This window comes from Mus caroli, chromosome X, assembly GCF_900094665.2.
Source record: "Mus caroli chromosome X, CAROLI_EIJ_v1.1, whole genome shotgun sequence".
NCBI lineage: Eukaryota > Metazoa > Chordata > Mammalia > Rodentia > Muridae > Mus > Mus caroli.
In genome coordinates this window covers 10,303,854-10,326,915 of record NC_034589.1, presented here as the reverse complement: position 1 = coordinate 10,326,915, position 23,062 = coordinate 10,303,854, and the positions used below count along the sequence as shown (strand labels likewise).

The window sequence follows — 23,062 nt, the reverse complement described above, 5'->3', positions numbered from 1 at the left end:
GACCCTGGGATTCCCTAGGACTAGGATTACAGATAGACCTATAGGGTAAAATGTGGTTTTAAATACATATATAGGTGTTTGCCTGCATGTGCAAATATAACTTGCATGCCTGATGCCCACTAAAAGTCAGAAGATGGTGTAGGATCCCCTGGGATTGGAAATACAGGTGTCTGTGAGTGTTGGGTATTGACCATAGGTCCTCTGTTGGAGCCATCTCTTGAGACCCTGAGGTGATATTTTAGTATACATTTTCTTTTTTCTTTCTACCACATCACTTAGTACTTTGTCTGCTTTCCTCTTGTGTCAGCTGGGTCATTGTGAAATTGAGCAGAAATCTTGCATAATATGTTTAACAGAGTGCCTGGCACTTGAAAGGCTCTTAATCTTTGGTCCCCTACTCTGATTGGAAGAGCTTCCAACTCCTCAGCTGCACAGAGTGATCACAAGGCAGATTGGAAAATATTTTGTAGAGGGCAACAGGATCTTGACCCCTGGGGATGGACTTTAAGGTTCCAGGTCACCCTCCCAGCTGGAGTGTCCGCCCTCCTTGTGCCTGAGTTGTCGAGCTGGGGGGTGGGGGCGGGGGCGGGGGCGGGGGCGGGGGCGAGGGTTGAGCGCTCCACCCAGCTTGCGCGCCTGTGGGTGGACAGGCGGGCGGGGCTCTGAGTCTAGGCAGCCCGCCAGCTTAAAGCCACGCTAGTGTGAGGGGACAGTAAGCAGCGCGGGCGCAGGCAGAGGTCCAGACGCAGTAGCAGCGGACTCAAGAGGCCTGGAACCTAGCGAGCAACATGAGCAACAAAAGCGATGTGATCGTGGTGGGGGGCGGCATCTCAGGTCAGTCGCCTCTGTGAGCTAGAACTAGAGCTATCTAAGTTCTCAGAAAAGTGGCTGGCTCGAAAGGCCTGCAAAGCAAAGGGGCCGGAGCTGACCCTAGATTCTAGACTGTAGGTGTACCCGAGGCTGTCTCTTTGGGTCAGAACTGAATTACTGTCTAGCTGTGTTCTTCCCGGGAAAAGGATTTAGTGAGTCTCTGGGCCACAAGTGGGAGACTGGAAGCACGCTGAGGGTTTGGAGTCAGACTTTGGACTTTTCTTAGGCTTGCTGGAATTTTCAGCTGAGGAGAAAGGGGACTGGAAAGCTGGAGATAACTGCTAGGGTTGAAGGACCTGCAAAGGTCAGTAATTGGTTCCAGAATGACCTAGACACTGTACTCACTCAAAACAGGCAAGCAACAGGTTATTGTGTTGGCACTGAGCAAGTGGCCTTGAACAAGAAAAGGGGTGCTATTCTTACCAATCAATTGCCCAGGATCATTGAGACTTCAGTAATTCTATGTGGTCCCTCCATGGCTATGGATCTGACAGAGCCAACATATTGTGTCTTCTTAGTGAATGCTCCCTCTAGTCTCACTTCACCATGCCATTTCTCCTTGAGTATCCTAGGGTGACTGAACTGCCACTAGGTTCTCAGGTCCAAAGACTGCCCATCCATATGGAGCAAGGACAAGAAGCACAGAAGCCAGAAGTGGGGAATAGGGAACCCCTGTGAGGAATGGGACTCTTAGGAAGGCCAGGCAGACTCCATGGTATAGGGCTGGTAAGAATATGCAATGCTTTCAGCATGGCCAGGTTAACTGAGACACTCAGACTCTAAGAGGAGTCTGTTATTAGAACGGTAGTGAAGATGATATCAAAATCTGTAATTGTTTAAAGATTTGCCTTCACTTGATTTTAATTGGACATATGGAGAAAGAGCCATCCTTTCTTGCTATCATGAGCACAGGACAGGGTGACCAAACTCTCCGGAAACCATAGAACACAAACAAGCATTGGATGGGTGCTGACCTTGGTTCTGTGTATTCATGGTAGCCCTCCTCACCTTTGGGTCAGACCTTGAGCTAATACCTCTGTCTAGCCAGCCATGGTGAGCATACCCACAGCAGCCAAGCAGCCTGGTACTGCAGATGCATTGATGGGTGAGCACAGTGTCCTAAAATGGCAAGGCTGGACAGAAATTCAGCTTTCATGGCAATCCTTTTGGAATCTTCTATCCAAGAAAAGCTTGGACTTAACATTAACAGCATCCCCACCTAGGCACCATAGAAAGTATTACTGCTATAGACACTATCTTGTACTCTAACTTGTGGGAAACTGAGCCTTCCCTTTCCAGGCCACTAACAAAAGTACTTCACTTTCCCAAAGTGCCTTCATGGGTTTTCTACTTTTCCTCCATTATTTTGGCTTTTCTCATTTATACTTCAAAGTTTCAACTGTATGCTTGTGTGTGTGTGTGTGTGTGTGTGTGTGTGTGTGTGTGTGTGCAGGGAACAGTACTCAGAACCCTACTATACCAGGCAAGACTTCTACCACTGAGCTATATCCCTAATCTCTGTGCTCTAAACCTTCAAACTCACTGAAATTATTCATGTGAGACCCATATAGGAGAGGTGTATAAAGGTTTAACTGTTTTTATAAACCATGATGAAACTCTACATTAACTGATCAAAACAAGGGGGTGAGGCAGAGACTACCCTTTGTCCAGAATTTTGTGTGGGATTGTCATTGTTCTAATAAAAGCAAGGGGTTCAAGGCTCAGACTTACTCAATTGCTGTATCTGCTACCAGCAGAAAACACCTGCTAATTCTAGTCAGTTTACAAGCTCATTGTGGAGGAGAATTGAAAAACTGTGAGCTCTGATTTTGAAAAGTCTAAAATGGCACCCAGGGCACTGAAGGTGTCAAATTGAAGGAGCGTTACATATGAGAGCACACATTCAGATTCCCAGTGTTGGGAAGAATGAAGAAGAAAGACTGAAAGTTCAAGGTGAGCCTCTGGAATATGGCCCTGTTTTAAACAAGAAAAGATCTGTTACTCTAATAAGGGACTTGAGATATATAAAGGATAATCTAAGAGGACATGATTTCTTGTGGTCTGTTTTCCAGTACAGTAACTATAGTTAGCAAAAATGCATGGTAAGTTGACAAGAACTAAAAAGAATTATTAATATTTTCGTCAAAAATAACAAAAGTTTGAGCAGATAGGAATGTTGTCCTCACTTAAATATTATACTGTGTGTGCCTGTATCAAAGCATCACATACTACCCTAGAAATATGTACCTTTGTTGTGCTTGAAATGGAATACAGGCCTCAAACACTTTAGTTAAGTGCTTTACCAATGAACTGCGTCCCTAGTTTTTGTTAGCCTATTTAAAAGACTGGGAAAGTAGCTCAGTCAGTAAAACATTTGCTGCACAAGCATGAGACATGAGGTCAATTCCCAGAACCTATGTAAAGATACAGCTAAAAAGGATGCAAGAGCTTGAAGATAGGAAGTAGGTCTGTGGGATATTATCTATTGCAAGAGACACAGCAGTTGCAATCCTGAACTCACAGCAACTGCAGATGTACGCACTGGCTCTGAATGGGCCCATTAGCAGCCAGATATGGATGGAAAAAGAGGATCCAGGAGCCTACCAACATGGGCTATTAGAGAGAGGGAGAGAGGGAGNACACACACACACACACACACACATTTTTAGCTCTTGTATTCTCATGGACGAAAGATTTACTTCTTACATATCTATAGAATAGGTTTTATCAAAGAACTCTCTGCAATGATTCCTTGGTTATCATAAACCATCTTTGTGTTGATTTGAAAATGCTATTTCTCCATCTAATTTAGAGATAACTTTGATGGTTATAACAATCTTGCTTGAGAGTTACTTATGCTCAGTGCTTGAGATATATTGTTTTATTATTTCTTAGTTTTTATGACTGGTGATAATAAATGATCATTATTCTAAGATTTCTGCCTTTCTATGTGTCAGTAGTTTTCTCCTAAAGTTTTTAGGATCCTTCATTGCTTTATATTTTGAAATATTGGCTATGATATGCTTTGTAAAGGTTCTTCTTTATTTGGATTTTTAAATAGCAATGCCTTTCGTTCTCTTTATTGGATACTTTATTTATTAAATTTCAAATGTTATCCCTTTTTCCAGTTTCCTCTTCACAACACCTCTATCCCACCCCCCTCCCCTTGCTTCTATAAGGGTGCTCCGACCCACCCCCTCCTGACTCACTGCCCTAGCATTCCCTTATACTGGGGCTTCAAGTCTTCACAGGACCAAGGGCCTCCCCTCCCATTGATGCCAGATAAAGTCATCTTCTGCTGCATATGCAGCTGGAGCCATAGGTTCCTCCATGTGTACTTGTTGGTTGGTGGTTTAGTACCTGGAAGCTCTGAAGGTCTGGTTGATTGATATTGTTCTTCCTATGGGGTTTTAAACCCCTTCAGCTCCTTCAGTCCTTTCCCTAACTCCTCCATTGGGCTCCCCATGCTCAGTCTGATGGTTGGCTGTGAGTACTCGCATCTGTATTGATCAGGCTCTGGCAGAGCTTCTCAGGAGACAGCTGTATAAGACTCCTATTAGCAAATACTTCTTGGCTTCAACAATAATGTCTGTGTTGGGTGGCTGCATATGGGATGGATCTCCAGGTGAGGCAGTCTCTGGATGGCCTTTCCTTCAGTCTCTGCCCCACACTTTTTCTCAGAATTTGCTCCTGTGAGTATTTTGTTTCCCCTTTTAAGAGGGACCAACGCATCCTCATTTTGGTCTTCCTTCTTCTTCACCTTCATATGGTCTGTGAGTTGCATCATGGGTATTCCAAGCTTTGTGCCTAATATTCACTTATCATTGAGTATATACCGCATGTGTTCTTTTGTGTCTGGGTTACCTCATTCAGGATTTTTTCTAGATCCAACCATTTGCCTGTGAATTTCATGAAGCCATTGTTTTTAATAGCTGAGTAGTAATTTCCCATTGTTGTGGGAAATATTAAAACAAAAACCAAAAGCCCTGCATATCCCCATGCTAATGCAGGCCCACCTACTGGATCACAGGGCTTACACCAGGCCATCTCTCCAGAGGTCCCTCCGCCTGCTAACTTGGAGGTTCCCTGTGGGGACTACAAGTGAGCCTGGGGAAAGGGGGGAAGGGAGGATAGTCCACGTCCAGCCAGAGTTCCTCCTATGCTCTGGGCAGGCAGACTTGGGAGGGCAGCCAGACACTTTCGATTCAGCCCCGGGTGGGCATCCAAGCCTCTGACCCACTCTACGGGGGGGGGGGGGGGGGGCCAAGGTAGACAAGGGGCAGCCCCCGACATGGGAACCCTGGAGCCACACTCTGTAGCCTGGGGGTTATGGGAGAGAGGACTGAGGGAAGAGAGGTTCCCACATAGGCGAGAGTCTGTGCAGCAGCCTTGATGAGCAGAGACTGTCTATGGTTTTAGAGCTTTATTGTACAAAGGCAGGGGGACCTGTGTTCCATCCAATAGCTGACTGTGAGCATCCGTTTCTGTGTTTGACAGGCCCCGGCATAGCCTCACAAGAGACAGCAATATCAGGGTCCTCTAGTCGGCCATCATTGGGAAGAGAGGCCTTTTGCTCTTGCAAACTTTATATGCCTCAGTACAGGGAATGCCAGAGCCAAGAAGTGGGAATGGGTGGGTAGGGGAGTGGGGGGGTGGAGGGTCTGGGGTACTTTTGGGATAGCATCTGAAATGTAAATGAAGAAAATACCTAATTAAAAATAAATTATAAAAAAAAAAGAAAAAAGAAAGGCAGGGGGAAAGAGAGAAATTGAAGAGAGAGAGAGAGAGACTGGCCATGGCCAAGAGGAGACAAAGGGGGAAGGGAGAGAGAGAAGAAAGATGAGAGAGTAAGAGGGGGAGAGAGAAAGAGAGAACAAGGAGAGGAGAGGAGAGGAGAGGGGAGGGGAGGGGAAGAGAGAGAACCTTCAGTGCTAGTACTAACCCTACCAGACTCCAATAGGGAGTTCAAAGACATTGATCATGTATATGGCCCAGGTTAAAACAAATCCAATACAAAAGAAAACCAAAAGTTATAAAAGGGACTGGTGTCAGTGAGTGGGGACTGATAGAGATAAGAGGGAGATAAGAGAGGATGGTGAGATAATTATGAATGCATATATATATATATATATATATATATAATGAAAACAGTCTATTACTTCAGTTTTGAGTAATCTAACAACTTCTGGCCTCTGTTGACTTCAGGTATGCACATGGTGTATATACATACATACAAGCAAGTGCCCATACACATGAAGTAAAAATAAATCTTAAACATATATATATATATATATATATATATATATATATATATACAAAACAGCTGAGTATGAAGGCACAGGCCAACGAGAAACACTATATTCTGAATATATACAGCACCTAAATGTTAACCTCTAGCTTAAAAACACACACACATGAATGCACACCAAAACACACGCAGAGATATATGCACACCATACATGCGCAGGTACACACACATACACATGTACACTCAAGGGAGAATGTGTGTGTGAAAGCAGAGATTTATTATTTTATTTAATGAACACTACCTCCCATCCCACATATTGACACAAAGGAAATTAAACATGAACACAGGGCTGTTGATCCTAGAGCCCTCATAAGTATACACAAAGGGCAGAGTCAGGAACAATTAAAATAATTACCTGTGGCAGGTGATTTAGTAACAGAGACACAAAATTCTAGGGAAGGTGATTGTAGAAAACATCAGAATCTGAGAAAAAATCTGTGAACACTTCACAAACAAGAGGAGTGGACTGGGCTTTAAAGAATGAAAGTGAATATATCAGTAGGCTAAATGACAGAAGCATTTTAAACTTAAGAGTAACTTGTATATAATCAGACACATGAAAGGACATATTAGCATGTTCAGGAAACAGTACAAATTTCAGAGGGGGCAGGATTACAAGAGCAGAAGGACCAGGAGATTTGCTGTAAGGTTGTGTCTCCTGGAAATGACAGGGGACCTTCCTTCATGATTCTTCAACATATGGCTGCTTGAGCAAGACTGGGCTAGTACAACACCAATTAATATACAAACAGTGAAGGGTGATCTCATGGGTCCCCAGTGCTGCAAGTAACTAAGGCCTGGTAGTGGGAGGAAATAGACTTCTCCAGGGAAGAGCCTCCAAATGTTATCTAACACCAATTGGCCAGCCCTGATGTCATATGCAATGCAAGTAAGGCTAAGAAAACTGAACAGGTTGTGTCTATATATTTAATGCATTTGGATGTATACATATAAACATGTAGTTGTGTGTATATTATATATGTATATATAAAATAATATAAAAAGGAAGGCATAAATTTGAAAAGGGATCAAGGGGCATGGGAGGAGTTGGAGGGAGGAAAGGGAAGGGGGAAATGTTATAATTATATTTTAATTTCAAAAATTAAAATGAAAACCTCTTAAAAAGAATTTCAGTATGAAGAATGGGGGAAGGTCTGACAGAAACAAAAGTTAAAAGATCAGGTGGGATCTTGGCCTAGTGGCTCCAGCATTTGGGAGGCTGTGGCAGAAAGACTACGAGGGAAATCTGGTTACACAGCACAATTGATTTTTTTTAAATCTTGAAGTTCATTTTTGGGGGGGTGGTTTGAGACCTGAAACTCAACCTGTACTCTAGGTTGGCCTTAAACTCAGAGATCAGCCCTGTTTTTGTTTTTTTGGTTTTTGGTTTTTGGTTTTTGGGTTTTTTTATCACCAGAGATCGATTGTGCAGAGACTTTATGTGCTTATGTGCTTAGCATCTTCTGTAGTTCACAAATATGATAATTTTAATTCATAAAAGATATGTGTTAGATGACTGGGAATATGGAGAAAGTACTGGCATGAGAAGGAACTGAAAAGTTGGACAGCTGGAGTAGGGTGCTGGGAAGGCACTCTGAGATATCCATCAGCTGGCAACTCAGAGAGAAAAATACTGCCACAGATGTGCATGGTAGAGGGCTGAAGTCACTGTCATAGAAGAAATGGCCGGAGCCAAGTGGGGAGTATATGATTTTAGACTCAGGAGATGATTGACAAAATGGTTTATATTTCAGTCTCCAAATTCCACTCTGTTTTTTTAAACTTTGTCAATGATTAAACTCAGGGCAATCTGATAATTCCTTGATAAGGTTGAAAGCTGTCAGCAAAATTTAATCACTCCCTTTAGGATAAACAGAGAGACACACTGAGGGTATAGCTAGTTAATATATAACTTTCTTTTTGATGCTTAAACAAAATTTCCATGTGACTGAATGAGACACATTTCCTCTTTAGAAATCTGTCTGCTTGTAAGTGATTCCCTGCCACAGAAGGAGCGGCTTGTTTACCCCCTGAAATTTGGCAGGGCAAACAAAATCTCCCACTTGGAACTGCCTGGCAGCACAGCAGCCCATTGCCTGTGTCCCAAGTTTCAATTTTAATGTTTGAGTTGCTGCCACCTTGGGAACTGTCTTGCAACTCTGGAGTGGATCCTACTCAATTACCAAAATAAAAGCTAAAAAAGGCCAACTCAAAACAGAAAAGAGAAAGGTTTTGTGAGGCCTGGGAAATGAGAGGCAGGAAGTACTTGCTTAAGATCCTTGTAGGAGCATGAAGGAGACTTTTAAATCCAACATATGAGTGATCAGTCTGGTTAGGAAAGTGAGCTGGCCACCAGCTGGTGGTCCTTGGATACTGAGTGTCCTCCACACACAAGGGATCATGAGTTCAGGGGAACTGTTGGTAAAGGTGCCTTTGTGATTAATGGCCAAGCCACCTTTTCTTTTGTCATGAAGAAAAAAATGGGGGAAATTCTCTTTAAGCTAAAATGTTCAAAAGTATCAGGGATTTGATAATGTGCTTAGAAATTTGTATATCCCAGCCAAGGAGAAACAGAAAGGCCATGATAATATTCAGTAAGCATAGTAAATTGCCACACAAACTGCAGATGAGCCCTAGTTCCTGCACTTCCTTAAATGATTTTGTATGACCCATTCTTCTCCTCAGCATTTCTCTTTTCACTAGAAACGAAGACTTACTGATTGATTAAAAAATGAACAAAAATGAAAAATTATGTTAGAAATGATTCAAAACATCTACTAGAAAATCAATTCTCTGAGTGGGGAAGGAAAAGATTGCCTCCATAAAAGATAAGGCAGGAGAAAGACTATTTTTGAAAAGCAGCTGAAAGTACAAAGTGAGAATTAGGGGAAAGGAAAGGAACCAGGGGGATGTGGGAGGAAAGTAAGAGAAGGTAATGGGGGATGGGATAAAGGTGTGTTTTAAGTTGTATACACATGCCACAATGAAGCACATTGCTTCTCCAGTTACTCCTGTGAGTCACAATGTCTCTTTTGCCAATTCTTTAGAGGTCTAGAACAAGGACTTGTGATTTGCTTCACTTTAAGTTCTGGGGCATAGAGCACGGTGAGGCTTCCTTTTTCCAGTTTCGTTTTCTATAATCCACTGAACTCCTTCTGAGGGAGGGCAGCTAGGACGAGCTGCAGGGAAGAAAGGAAGGTGAACAGAGATGGAATGCTATTTTAGTTCAAACATATTTTTACAAACAGTTTGAACATGTAATTATTACATGATAGAGCCCATGTCTTTGTACAGTAAAAATCATTAACTTTACATGTCATACAAATAGTGATGTTTCAAACTAACTTTTTTCTTTTACATATATTTTAAATTTTGATAGTAATTATAATCTTAAAATATAAGATGTGATACATGTTAATTTTTTACATTTATGTAGTCTGTAATGATCAAATCAAGACAGTTAATATTTTATCCCCTTATTCAAAAAGTTTCATTCACATGTAATAATTGAACATATTTATAGGACACAGTTTAATGCTTCAATACAGGTAGATAACACATTCTAATAAAACTAGGGTAATTTGTGTCCCAATTTTATTATCATTGCTTTTATGGAGACTTCTAAATTTTTTCTTCCAAAAACCATGTAAATAGATTATAAAATAGCTTCATTAGTGAGGTCCCCTGTATCCAACTTATATGACATAAACCAGATGAATCTTTGGTTAACTAACATATAACAAGTACATGTACATAGTTAAGATATAGTACCTGATAACTTCACACACACACACACACACACACACACACACACACACACACACACACCTATGCACTCCAATTCGATGTATAATGAAATCAAAGTGATTATCATTTCTTTCTCTTGAAAATATGCATTGGTCTGTGTTGAAGCCTTTTGTTACCTTTGCTAGCACTTTGTAAAATATGAAAATAATTGTGGTGGTGCATGTAGTTCAGTAATAAAATGATTTCCCAGCATGCACAAGGCTGTGGATGTGATCCTCAGAACTGCAAAATAAAAAGGTTTTAAACTTTCTGTATTCTGTGAGCATCCACTTCTGTATATGTCAGGCTCTGGTAGAGCCTCTCAGGAGACAGCTATATCAGGCTCCTGTCAGCAAGCACTTCTTGGCATCTACAATAGTATCTGGGTTTGGTGACTCTATACGGATGGATCCCCAGGTGGGGCTGTCTCTGGATGGCCTTTTCTTCAGTCTCTGCTCTATATTTTGTCTCCGTATTTCCTCCTGTGAATATTTTGTTCTCCCTTCTAAGAAGGATTGAAGCATCCACACTTTGGTCTTCCTTTTTCGTGAGCTTCATGTGGTCTGTGAATTGTATATTGGGTATTCTGAATTTGGGGGCTAATATCCACTTATCAGTGAGTGCATACCATGTGTGTTCTTTCATGATTAGGTTACCTCACTCAGGATGATGTTTTCTTGTTTCATCCATTTGCCTAAGAATTTCATGAAGTCAGTGTTTTTAACGGGGTCCTCAATGGAGGATTTAGAGAAAGGACTGAAGGAGCTGAAGGAGTTTGGAATCCCATAGGAAGAACAACAATATCAACCAACCAGAATCCCCAGAGCTCCCAGGGACTAAACCACCAACCCACGGCTCCAGCCACATATGAAGCAGAGAATGGCCTTATCTGGCACCAATGGGAGGAGAGGCCTGTGGTCCTATGAAGGCTTGATGCCCCAGTGTAGGGAAATGCCAGGATGGTGAGGTGGGAGTGGGTGAGTGGGTCAGGGGACACCCCCATAGAATCAGAGGGAAGGGGGATGGAATAGGGTGGTTCTGGAGGGGAAACCAGGAAAGGGGATAACATTTGAAATGTAAATAAATAAAATATTCAATAAAAGAAAAAAATTACTGTAGTCTGTAGTCCACTGTTGCTATAGAACATTCTAACTTATGTTACATATGATTGTTTTCTGCTACCTCTTTTCTGACCATGTGTCTATAACTTCTATCTTCCCCAGGCCCTTGTGACCACCATTTTGCTCTCTTCTTTCAGATCAACAGTTTTGGCCTCCAAATATGAATGAAGTCATGCACTGCATATATTTATGCACCTGGCTTATTTCTCTTGACATAATGTCCTCGAATTTAAACCCTGAGAGCAGAAACAGGCACTTTTAAATGCAATATCTACTTCATCTTTAGCAGTCAATAATTTTCTGGAAGTGACACACATAAGAGGTAGTGAGAGACTATGGGCTTTACATTCAAGCAGCAACAAGGACCTACCCAATTTCAACTTTGTCCTGCCTCAAACTCCCATCAAAATGGCTGGATGAACTCATTGGGTTCCTAATCTGGAGAAATTTGTGAATCTCTAGATCTGTGCTTTGGCATCATCCCAGCCAGGCTCTTGTTGTGGTTCTCATTGTTACTCTTCCACTCCTTTCTTCCTTATACAAAAAAGGCAAATGCATTCACAACACAGTATTATCCAGTCAATGCTACTGTTTTATAACAGTAAACATTTTGAACATTGTCTACGTGCTTGAATTTTCATGGCAGCTTTATTAGAGTTCTAATGACAATGCCCTTACACCTAGGGTATTTTGGAAGGAGGAGCTTGTTAGTGGAACACATAGGCAGAAGCACATCACAAGAGACACAGTTTCTGGATCTTTGCTCATCCTCAGTAGTCATCAGAGTCAGCTTGAGGTACAACTGAGCCTTTGACAATGACTGCAACATCCTCCCTACTCTAAAGGGGCAGCAGCAGTAGCAGACTGCTAGAACTGTGTATAGCCTGGTCCTGTCTAATAAGCTTTGGTCCCTTTGGTAAAATAGCCTTTCCCCACATTCATTTTCTCATCTGGCAAATGAGGATAATAATATCTTATTATCTCTTACATAAAATGGCTGAGAAGAATAAAGGGAAAATATATGTTAGGTGCTTGGAAAAGGGGCTTGGCATCTGTGAAGTGCACAATAGATGTTGGCTATTTTTGTTAATATGGCTTGCAAAGTGACCACTTACCTAGTAACAGACTGAGAAATTGGCTTGAGGAATTATCTTGTGCCTGCTTATGCATGTGAGCCTGTACACACACACACACACACACACACACACACACACACACACACACACACACAGACTGCTATCATAAAGGGGAACGCTGCTTGCAAGCTCTGCTTATTTTGCCCACATATACAGATGATATATGAAGCCAGTGGTTGACTTTAAAGAAAAAGCTTAAACTCACTTTGAAAGATGTATCTAAGACATAAATATGTCAAATACTATGAACTCAAAACATATTGCTATATGAAGACTTACAGTTGATTTGGTGCCTGCAGATGCTAATGTTTGGATTGGCCCCTGCTATTCCATTTAGTATCCATTTTTCTGTTGTAGTTCTTCTGCTCCTTGTGAACATATCATTAGCAGAGAAGTAAATTCCAGCTTTTAACCTTTGTCCAGTGGAGCCATTTCTCTGCAACAATAATTTTGTTAAACACTAGTTCCCACTCTGATGGCCAGACTGCTCTTAAACTCGACATCCTCAGGCCTTACCTTCCTGGACTCTGAAATTACAGGTGTGTTCCATCATGTCCACCTGTGCAATGACAATAATGAACTAACTATGCTCTAGCATCATTCATTCATTCACATGGCTGCAAGGCCACAGGTTCTTCGAAGATTTTAGTAGGGTAATTGCCTTTTACAGACAAGGTTTGTTTTAAATGCCACAGCATATAATTGAGGAACTCAATTGTTCTACTACTGTTTACATTTTGACAAAATAAAACACACAAGTGACCTCTAGCTCTGATATCTCTGCTGAAGTTGAACAAATAACTTTAGTTCTAGATTATTTCTCCAAGATGGAGGCCTCCAGTAGCATTGATACAGTAAACTCCATAAAATGTCATTTCATTGATGGTAGTATTTTCTTCAGATGTCAATGATGACAAATGGTGTATTATCTCCCAAATTTAGCAAATTCACATTTATTCCTTAGATATTTAATTAACATTCAAAGTAATATTCAAATACACATATATAGTGATTGATATGCATTAAATTAGAATGTCTTCAGCTTAAATAGAATATAAAATTAGTGATAGTATATCATTTCAGGTGACAAGAGAAAAACATATTTTTCAGTGTTAGTTAGGACCCAGGAAACTAGAAAGTATACAGTGCATATGACCCTGTTCAGAACCACCCATAACTACTTTCAGCTATATGTTTGATAGACATGAAACTTAATGTTGATAGTATCCCAGATCTGTCTTCATTAGTGCATCTCATCTACTATATTTTATTTGTATTATCTGTTTAGGGCTGTGACTGTAGTTCAGTTGGTAGAATGCCTACCTGTCATGCCCAATGCCCTCAGTCTTGTTCCATCTGCAGTAATGCATAAACCAACCATGGTGATTCCTACTTTGTGTTCTCAGTGCTCAGGACATGGAAACATAAGTATAGGAAGTCCAAAATCATCCTCAAGTACACAGTGAATTTCAGGTCATCCTGGGGTACATGAGACCATGCCTTAAAAGGCAAATGGTCTGATTAAAGATTTGTGAATCTTCATCTGATCCCAAACTGGTCATGTTACGATGTCCCTATCTCTAGTCTTCTATAGCCCCAGACATGAAATTAAACCAATAGAGTTCCTTGGTGAGGAACTCTATGGATCTCCCTAGACTCTGAGGTAAGAGAAGGTAAACTCTTTAGTTAAAAAACCTGTTGAATATTGGAGCTAATCATGTACCTCCCAGAGGAAGAGGACTAACCTAGATGTGTAAGCCCAAGAGTTAGAGGATCCTGAGCTTGGCTACAAATCCCAACTGTTCTGGTGTGCAACTTGGATAAGCCAGTGCTTATTTCAGCATGTTTCTCTGTAAGTGGGGACAGGCCCATCAGTAAATATTGAGTTTGCTGTTTTTACAAGTCATTGACTAATGATTCACTGAAAGGGTTTTGAAATCAAGAAAGATTAAATATCCTGCTGATTCTTGATTTTGAATATCTAGGTGATAAGTAAGGTTCCTTTGACCTTATGCTTTTCAGAAACTGGCTTTAGAAGAATCATTGATTTCTGAGTATGAAAGCATCTTGAGATTTTTACCTAATAGATAAGACCACCTCTTTTACTACATGTTTCATTTTGTGTTGTGTTAGGAATGAAACCTATGTCCTCATGCTTACTAAGCAAGTGTTCCATTACTGAGCTACATTCCAAGCCCAAGAACATCAGGTTTTATATTCTATAAATGCATTTTTTATTTTAAAATATTTTTATTTATTTTTATAAATTTTTTTATTGTTTCACTTTTATTTGCTTAGTAGGAGTAGTGGTGTGTGTGTGTGTGTGTGTGTGTGTGTGTGTGTGTGTGTAATGAATGGGTGGGTATCAGTGACATGGCATAAGTATGTAGGTCACGAGACAACTTTGTGGAGTGGTTCTTTCCATCAAATGTTACATGGGTGGCACTGTTTATGTATTAATAACCCTGCCACATGTGGTGTTAACCAGCATCTGAAGTGTCTCTAATGTTTAAGCCCTTGCTCTTGTGTCAATTTTTATTCTCAATCATTATTTCATTCTGGCTTACTCAGCAGCAGCATTTTCCAGAACTGCACAATGGTGAAGGCGTCCTGACATGTCTTAGTTTTATTTGTTCCTATTCACAGACATCCCCTTTTAATTCACCTGTCCAACATTTTAACAGTTCTTACATGTTGAATGCGCAGTCATGGCTTCATCGTTTGGATATGAAGTTATATTTCTTTCTCTTAGGCTATCAGTCATGTTGCTATCTTAGGTTGCATTTTTTTTTTTAATTTTATCACAAGTCTATGGGTTACACTCAGTTTTCTACATTATACCAACAAATAGTTGAGATGATTCAATGTCACCTAACAGGAGGATGAAACAAAATATCAGTAGCCAATTTAATTAATAACCAAAATACCCTCAGAAGTTTAGGAGAAGCAAGCCCATTAAGATAAATGAGAGCTTCATTTGTCCCATCTTTGTGAAGTCTACTTTGACAATCAATTTTAGAGAGCTGGGAACATTTTTAATAGCAGAAACTATAGAGGATAATAAATGTATTTTTGTTGAAAAAAATTCTATAAATTTACAGGAAATGACAAGAAGGAACTGAAAATCATGCATAATTAAACCTCATAAAAACTACCTCCTCTTACTATTTCAATCTATATGTTCTTCATGGGAACTATATATTATATACTCATTACTATATGTTTTTAAATTAATAGCATGTTATGAATACTTATATATCTTTTCAATTATTTATTTGTGTTTATTGAAAACTCATACCATAAAATACTCTAATTATAGTTTCCCCCTTTTATTCCCAGATCTTCCACATCTCCCCACTCACCAAACTCCATGTCTTCTGTCCCTCTCTAATCAAACCAAACAGGCAAATAAAAAGAGCAAGCAAACCACTACAGCACAAATAACACAAAACAAACACAACAAAAAAGCACAAGATTTTATATATATATATATATATATATATATATATATATGCAAAAGACCACTGGTATTTTGAAAATGCCCATATAAAACAGTACTACCAAAAATAATCTCCCAAAATACCATTTAGTTAATTTTGTGTTGGCTATCTACTACTGGTCATTATAAGTATTAGAGATAGCTTAGATACTCAGTTTGAGATGGGAACTCCTGTTCCCACTCTCAGTGCTGAGATCCCATCTGGCTTGAAGCCCAGCCCTAGTGCTCCAGCAGACTTGTCTCCCTCTCTTCCTCTAAATCTATCACAAGGAGATGGCTACATAAGTCATTTACACTGGCTTTTTAAATATCCTATAAGTTCTTCCCTTGTTTGATATTTTTCATATATTTGTTTGGTTTTGTTGATACAGGATCTTATGATATATCCCAAGGTTACCTGGAACTCACTTAGCCTAGATTGGACTAAGGGTCATTATGTAGTCCAAGATGATCTCAAATTTGAGGTTCTCCTGCCCTCTCACCCCTGAATTCTGAGATCCCATATGATCTTGATAACTTTATAAGATTAATTCATACTATTGTATTACAACTTATTTAATGCTTTATCTATTGAACATTGTTTTTTTTTCAAATTTCTTCTTTTTTAGTCAAAGCTATTATACATATAAATTGTTTTGCATAATTCTATTTATTTAGGAAATTCTTAGAAATAAATTTTGGGAATCCTTTCAGGTCATTTAGTATTTCAAAAATGTCATCTCAAGAAAATTTCACCAATTTACTTTATGGTGAGACTTTATTCATGAGTTTCTTAGTCAATTCAATAGGAAACCAACATGCTCCCCATCCTTGGTATAACAAAAAGAAAAGTATTCATAATTGTAATGCACTGAGGTTGTTGATAGTAGAAGTCATAAACAAATTCAGTTTTGTTTTTTTTTTCAAATATTCCTAGTTAGGCAAATTTTAGTTTATTCTTTGACTTTTTATTAATTAATTTATTTTTTACATTGCATATTTTATTTCACCCCTTGCCCCCATCCACCCTCAGACTGGTCCACATCCCATACCTCCTCTCCAACCCCTGTCTCCACGTGGATGTCCCTGCCCCTCACTGCACCTGACCTCTAAACTCCCTGGGGCCTCCAGTTTCTTGAGGGTTAGGTGTATCATCTCTGAATGAACACAGACCTGGAAGTCCTCTACTGTATGTGTGTTGGGGGCCTCATATCAGCCGGTGTATGCTTCGTGTTTGGTGGTCCAGTGATTGAGAGATCTCGGGGGTCCAGAGACTGCTGGTCCTCCTATGAGATCGCCCTTCTCCTCAGCTTATTGCCATCTTCCCTAATTCAACAAGAGGCATCAGCTGCTTCTGTCCATTGGTTGGGTGTAAATATCTGCATCTGACTCTTTCAGCTGCTTGTTGGATCTTCCGAAGTATGGTCATGCTAGGTCCCTTTTTATGAGCATTCCATAGCTTCAGTAATAGTGTCAGGCCTTGGGGCCTCTAATTGAGCTGGATCCTACTTTGGGTCTATGCTGGACCTTCTTTTCCTCAGGCTCCTCTCTGTTTCCATCCCTGTAATTCTTTCAGACAAGAACAATTATGGGTCAGAGTTGTGATTTTGGGATGGCAACCCCATCCCTCACTTGAGGTGACTTTAAAATAACAATGTTTTGTTGTACATTGTATATTGTTGTTGTATAGAATATGTTGTATATTTTATAATGTTGTTGTATGTTGTATATTGAAGATACATAGAGCATGGGCTGATAATTTTGGAAGCTACTGTCCCACAGTTGAAAATTTCTATAGTAATTGCCTGTGGGTGGAGGAAATAGACTCATGCATGAGTGTTGCCCTTCCCTGAAACCACCCTGAAATCAATGTGGTGGCATAAAGACATAGAATATTTGTCTTGATCCAGGGAACTCTGAAGGGCCATCTCAAATTCAGACTTGTTCTTTTATTTCCCTGCTGTGATTGTCTCAATTGAAATCCTCCCTTAGGAAAATACCTCCCTTCTTTGCATGTGTTGAGTCTTGATAAGGCTTTACATACAGATTTCTCTCTGAGGCCGTTTTCCAGGGTCACTGATCTAGATAGATAATGGTTGATCAGCATTCTTGATCTACATGTCATGAGATATTCTTATCATGTGTCTGATTCAGCCAGTTTGAAGGTACAGACCATCAAAAGATGAAGCTTTTGCTATCATAAGTGAAAGAAGCTGATTGGGCTCAGGGTTATTGCATAGGCCTATTCTTCAAAGGATGACCTCTCTTTGGTCCTGTAGAATTCCCAGAGCAAGAGGAAATATGGAGACTAGTCCATGTACCAGCTCAAATGTATTTCAGGGAATCTGTTTCTCTCAGCATTTTCCATATCTATCTATCTATCTATCTATCTATCTATCTATATATATATATATATATGACTGGTTTAAAGTAGAGAATTAGGGTCCTTGACATGGAAATGGTACAAATATGAATTTCTTCACCTATTAGAGAAAACTATGGTAGTACAGTTAAGGAAGAAATAATGAAACATGCATTTGTGAAGACTGGATATATGAGGACAAGGTATGTTGTTCATGTATCAGGAACCATAATATTAGACCTAACTGATTCTTGCTTCCTGGAAAATAACACTGTTGGTGCATATCTCAATTTCTTCCCCTTATCCTACCATCATTTTCATGCAGCATCATATAAGGCTTCCAACAGGAACTGAAGATACTGACTATTAAAGAGATGACAGAATGATAAGGAAGAAAATGAGGCTGAGAGAGAGGTAAGCTGGTTGTCAGGTTCAGAAAGCAGGACTAAAAGATTGGATATCTTCAGTTGAAGGATGTTTATCTTTGAGGAACTTGAGCAAGTGAACTAGAAGGATGGAAAATCCTGCCTGACACAGTAGAGTTACCACAGGTAACTTTTTGATATTACCCTTTTGAAAATGACAGTAACATTGGCAGGCAGAAGGTGGGGTGGTGCTTGGGATTGAACTTGGGAACCTCATATATGTTCTACCATAGTGCTAACCCTTGGCCCTATATTGTAACATTTTGCTTCAACATGCACTGAGACTAAGACATAGCCCACTGCTTGATTAAAAAAATAATGTGTACTGGCTAGTTTTGTGTCAACTTTACACAGCTAGAGTTATCACAGAGAAAGAAGCTTCAGTTGAGGAAATGCCTCCATGAGATCCAACTGTAAGGCATTTTCTCAATTAGTGATCAAGTGGGTGGGACCATCCCTGGGCTGGTAGTCTTGGGTTCTATAAGAGAGCAGGCTGAGCAAGCCAGGGAAAGCAAGCCAGTAAAGAACATCCCTCCATGGCCTCTGCATCAGCTCCTGCCTTCTGACCTGCTTGAGTTCCAGTCCTAAACTTCCTTGCTGATGAACAGCAGTATAGAAGTGTAAGCTGAATAAACCTTTTCCTCCCCAACTGCTTCTTGGTCATGATGTTTGTGCAGGAATAGAAACCCTGACTAAGACAAATTGGTACCAGCAGAGTGAGGTATTCCTGTGACAACCTGGCCATGTTTTGAGGACTGTGGAAGGACTTTGGAACTTTGGGCCAGAAGATCCATTCACTGTTAAGAACTCTGTGAGATGTTGTGTAGGAGTTTGGAAGATAATGTTGAGAACAGTGCAGAAAAATGGAGGCTTGGCTTGTGAAATTTCAGAGGGAAAATTAAACACTCTTTTCAGGGCCATTGCTATTTTGGATTGTGAAGATTCTGTGGTTCTGGTTAGCTGGGGCTGAAGAATCAGCTGTGATTAACAAGATACCAGAACTACTAAAGTAAAACTTTTGCATTACTGGGACTATTGATGCTGGTTAACTGGAGTTAAGAAATTAGCAGTGATTAAGAAGAGACCAGCATCACTGAGGTGAAATCATCTGGGAAGTGTTTTCTGAGAGCACAGAAGCTGTGTTCCAGAGATAACCAAAGTTGTACCTTGTGCTGTGGATGGACTTAATAATGTGTAAGAGTCACCTGGTGGTACTGGTTTTGAAGGCAGGAAGGGGTCATGCAGAGCAGCTGAGGCTTGGCACTGTGAGAGGCCATGGAAGGCCATTGGTGAAGNTGCAGTCTCAGTTGTAATTGATGGCCCAGGACTGAAGGGGTTATGCAGTGTTTTGGAGNTGCCAGTACAATGAGATGACCACCAAGAGCAGCAGCAGTGGAGTACAGGCATCTGGAGCCTAGAGAATGATGCGTGTGCTACAAAGGGCATGGCCGGAGAAGTGACCCAAGCCCTTGGAGGATCCCAGAAGATCGTGACTTGGATCCCAGATACTGGATGGTTTGGTGATTGATTTTAGCTTTTGATTGTGACTATGCCCTGATATTTTTCCCTCTTGAAGGAAGTTTTTTAGTGAAGCCCACAGTTAAGAGACTTTTAATTGTAAAGACTTTGGATTTTAAGAGAGATTGAAGTTTTAAGAATTTGTAAAGACTGTGGGACTAAGAAACTAAGGGTTGAGTCTTACCAGTGATGTGTTTGTGTGTCAAGTTGAAAAGGGGTCAATTGTACTGGCTAATTTTGTGTCAACTTGACACAGCTGGAGTTATCACAGAGAAAGNAGCTTCAGTTGAGGAAATGCCTCCATGAGATCCAACTGTAAGGCATTTTCTCAATTAGTGATCAAGTGGGAAAGGCCCCTTGGGGTGGGACCATCTCTGGGCTGGTAGTCTTGGTTCTATAAGAGAGCCGGCTGAGTCAGCCAGGGGAAGCAAGCCAGTAAAGAACATCCCTCCATGGCCTCTGCATCAGCTCCTGCTTTCTGACCTGCTTGATTTCCAGTCCTGAACTTCCTTGGTGATGAACAGCAGTATAGAAGTGTAAGCTGAATAAACCCTTTCCTCCCCAACTGCTTCTTGGTCATGATGTTTGTGTAGGAATAGAAACCCTGACTAAGACATAATGTAAGCACCAGGAAAACAGTATCCTATAATAATAATAATAATAATAATAATAATAATAATAATAATAATAATAAACTATTAGTTTTACAGCTGGGCAGAGGAAACAACCACCCAGTTGTATGTTTAGGGATAACTGATAGACCTCTCTATTAGATGCAGAAATAAAGCAATCATCATTTTTGGTTTTAGAATTTTCTAAGTAGAGGTGTGAGTTCAAGTTGTACAGAGTCAGAGGAAGGATAACTCCTCTGTTGGTGAAACCTTGCAAGTGATGAACAGTAAAATGGAGAGGGGACCCAAAGTAAGGTACTCTGGACTCTGAAGTATGGAGCAACTAGGCAACAAGGACTTTATCTACTAGCTCATCACTTTGAAAATGGTTAGAAAACATTATGATTACAATTCACCATTATTTAAACTCCATTGGAAAGAGCACTTTATTCAATTCCTTAACAAATTGTGTATGCATGCATGTATACTGCATACTTCTGAAGGACATAAAGACAGTCGAGAGCGAGAGAGCCAGAGAGAAAGAGAGAGAGAGAGAGAGAGAGAGAGAGAGAGAGAGAGAGAGAGAGAGAGAGAGAGACTTTTCCATGCCTCACTAAATATAACATCCTGGAACTAGACAATTAACATTATACTGTCTAGCACTTTGAAGATTCTGGTCTAAAATTGAAAAACCCAGACTTTTTTTTATGGAGGTGTCTATATAAGGATATTGCAGAGTACTTTTTGATCTTGTGGCTTAGGATTTTCTATTTATTCCCCCACCCAATTCTTGGGTAGCAGTATGCTGTTCTGTCTATCTGTCCTTGTTCTTTCATTTAGGAAACAGTTGAATGCCATCTTCATGATAGATGCTAGGAATCAACACCCAGGAAACAGTTCCACCTTAACATATCTCTCTGTGTCTCTCTGTCTCTGTCTCTCTCTCTCTTGCGCGCACACACACAATCATGTGAAATTCTTTTTTTTTCTTTTTTTTTCTTTTGTGTGTGTGTGTGTATGTATGCATGCACTGAAGCTAGTAGGTAAAGTTCTTGTTGCCTAGTTGCTCCATACTTCAGAGTCCTGAGTACCTTACTTTGGGTCCCCTTTCCATTTTACTGTTCATCACTTGCACAGTGTCACCAACAGAGGAGAAGCTTCTTGGTTCCATGAAAGAGCTTACATTTATACAAAGACTGAAGGCTGAAAAATCACTTTGGTTACAGAATCCAAGTTCTCTGTCTTTTGCTTGATTATATTGCCAGCCTTAAGCAGGGATAAACAGATTATCACAAAAGTGGCTTTTGTGTTATCAGAAAGTGGCTACGCACAAGAGCAGTCAGTGGCTGATGCAGACCATGTGGTCTCTTAAAGGATGCATTGCCTGTGTTCTGTTTTTCTTTCCTCATTCTCCAATTTCATGGAGAATGTGTCCAAGGGGAATGTGAGCTTGGTGGACCTCAGTGAGCCTGCCAGTCTGCTACAGTGAACTTCTATTGGATATATTTGTGAAATAAGGGAAAGCATAAAGCTCTTGTGATGCTAGGTGGGTAGGGCAGTTAATAGCACAACAGCATTCTGTCTACACACACACACACACACACACAAATCACTTGGACCTTGTGCTTTCCTTATTTCTTGGTCTCAGTATATGAGGAGAAAATAATGAAAGGCTGCTAGAACTGCTAAAGCCCTTCATTTTTTTCCTATTGTGCTCTTTGGAGGATATATTTCAGCCACAAATATCTTTTAAATCTGGCTTCCTTCCCTAAACATGAATTCCTTTGAAAGGGGCTTGTAGGCTTAAGATTTGTTTGAGAGTAAATTTAAAATGTCTTTAAAAAGCACTGGTAAATTTTAAGTTTCCAGTGAATAGATGTGTGCTTTAAGATGTTTTAGTACCTTTTTATAGAAAAATGAAAAAAAAGTACTAACTCTTAGATTTTAAACTAGTCTTCACACTAATTTACTTTAATATACAAAATTATAGCACTTTTCCCCAACATTTTTAAAAACAAGGTACATAAATACCTTAATGGCATTGACAAATGATATTTGCAGGCAATTTTTAAAGTGATAGTTTATTTAAACTTGCTGTTAAAAATAATCACAGCTTCATGTGATGAACAAGCCCAATGCATGTGCAGAATGTAATAACAATGGTGTCTGTGTGGCATTTCTAAGGGACACATATGGTATTTGTGTACATAAGAAAAGCAATATTAATTTTATTCCTGAAAAATATAATTTTTTCTAGATAGTGACATGTTTTTTTAATAGTTTATAAACGAATTGTAGAAAGTAAGAAAGTCAAAGGATGAAAACACAGATTGGGAAGATCTAATTACCTCACAAAATTGTTGAGCTGAATATTAGTTTCTCTCTCTTTGGCCTATGGCCCTTTGCAATACAGGACTGTGTGGAGTGGGTTGTATAAACTGCTATTT

At 40.1% G+C, this 23,062-nt stretch overlaps 1 protein-coding gene across 1 annotated transcript in view; it reads left to right on the top strand.

The window, feature by feature from the left end:
• Window positions 1-679: 679 nt before the first annotated feature.
• The window catches only part of Maob (monoamine oxidase B), a 109,676-nt gene continuing 87,293 nt past the window's right edge, over window positions 680-23,062 (top strand). Inside the window, exon 1 of the mRNA XM_029473500.1 lies at window positions 680-834. Coding sequence (XP_029329360.1) covers window positions 789-834 — 46 coding nt within the window. The 5' untranslated portion in view covers window positions 680-788. The remainder of the gene's footprint in view (window positions 835-23,062) is intronic.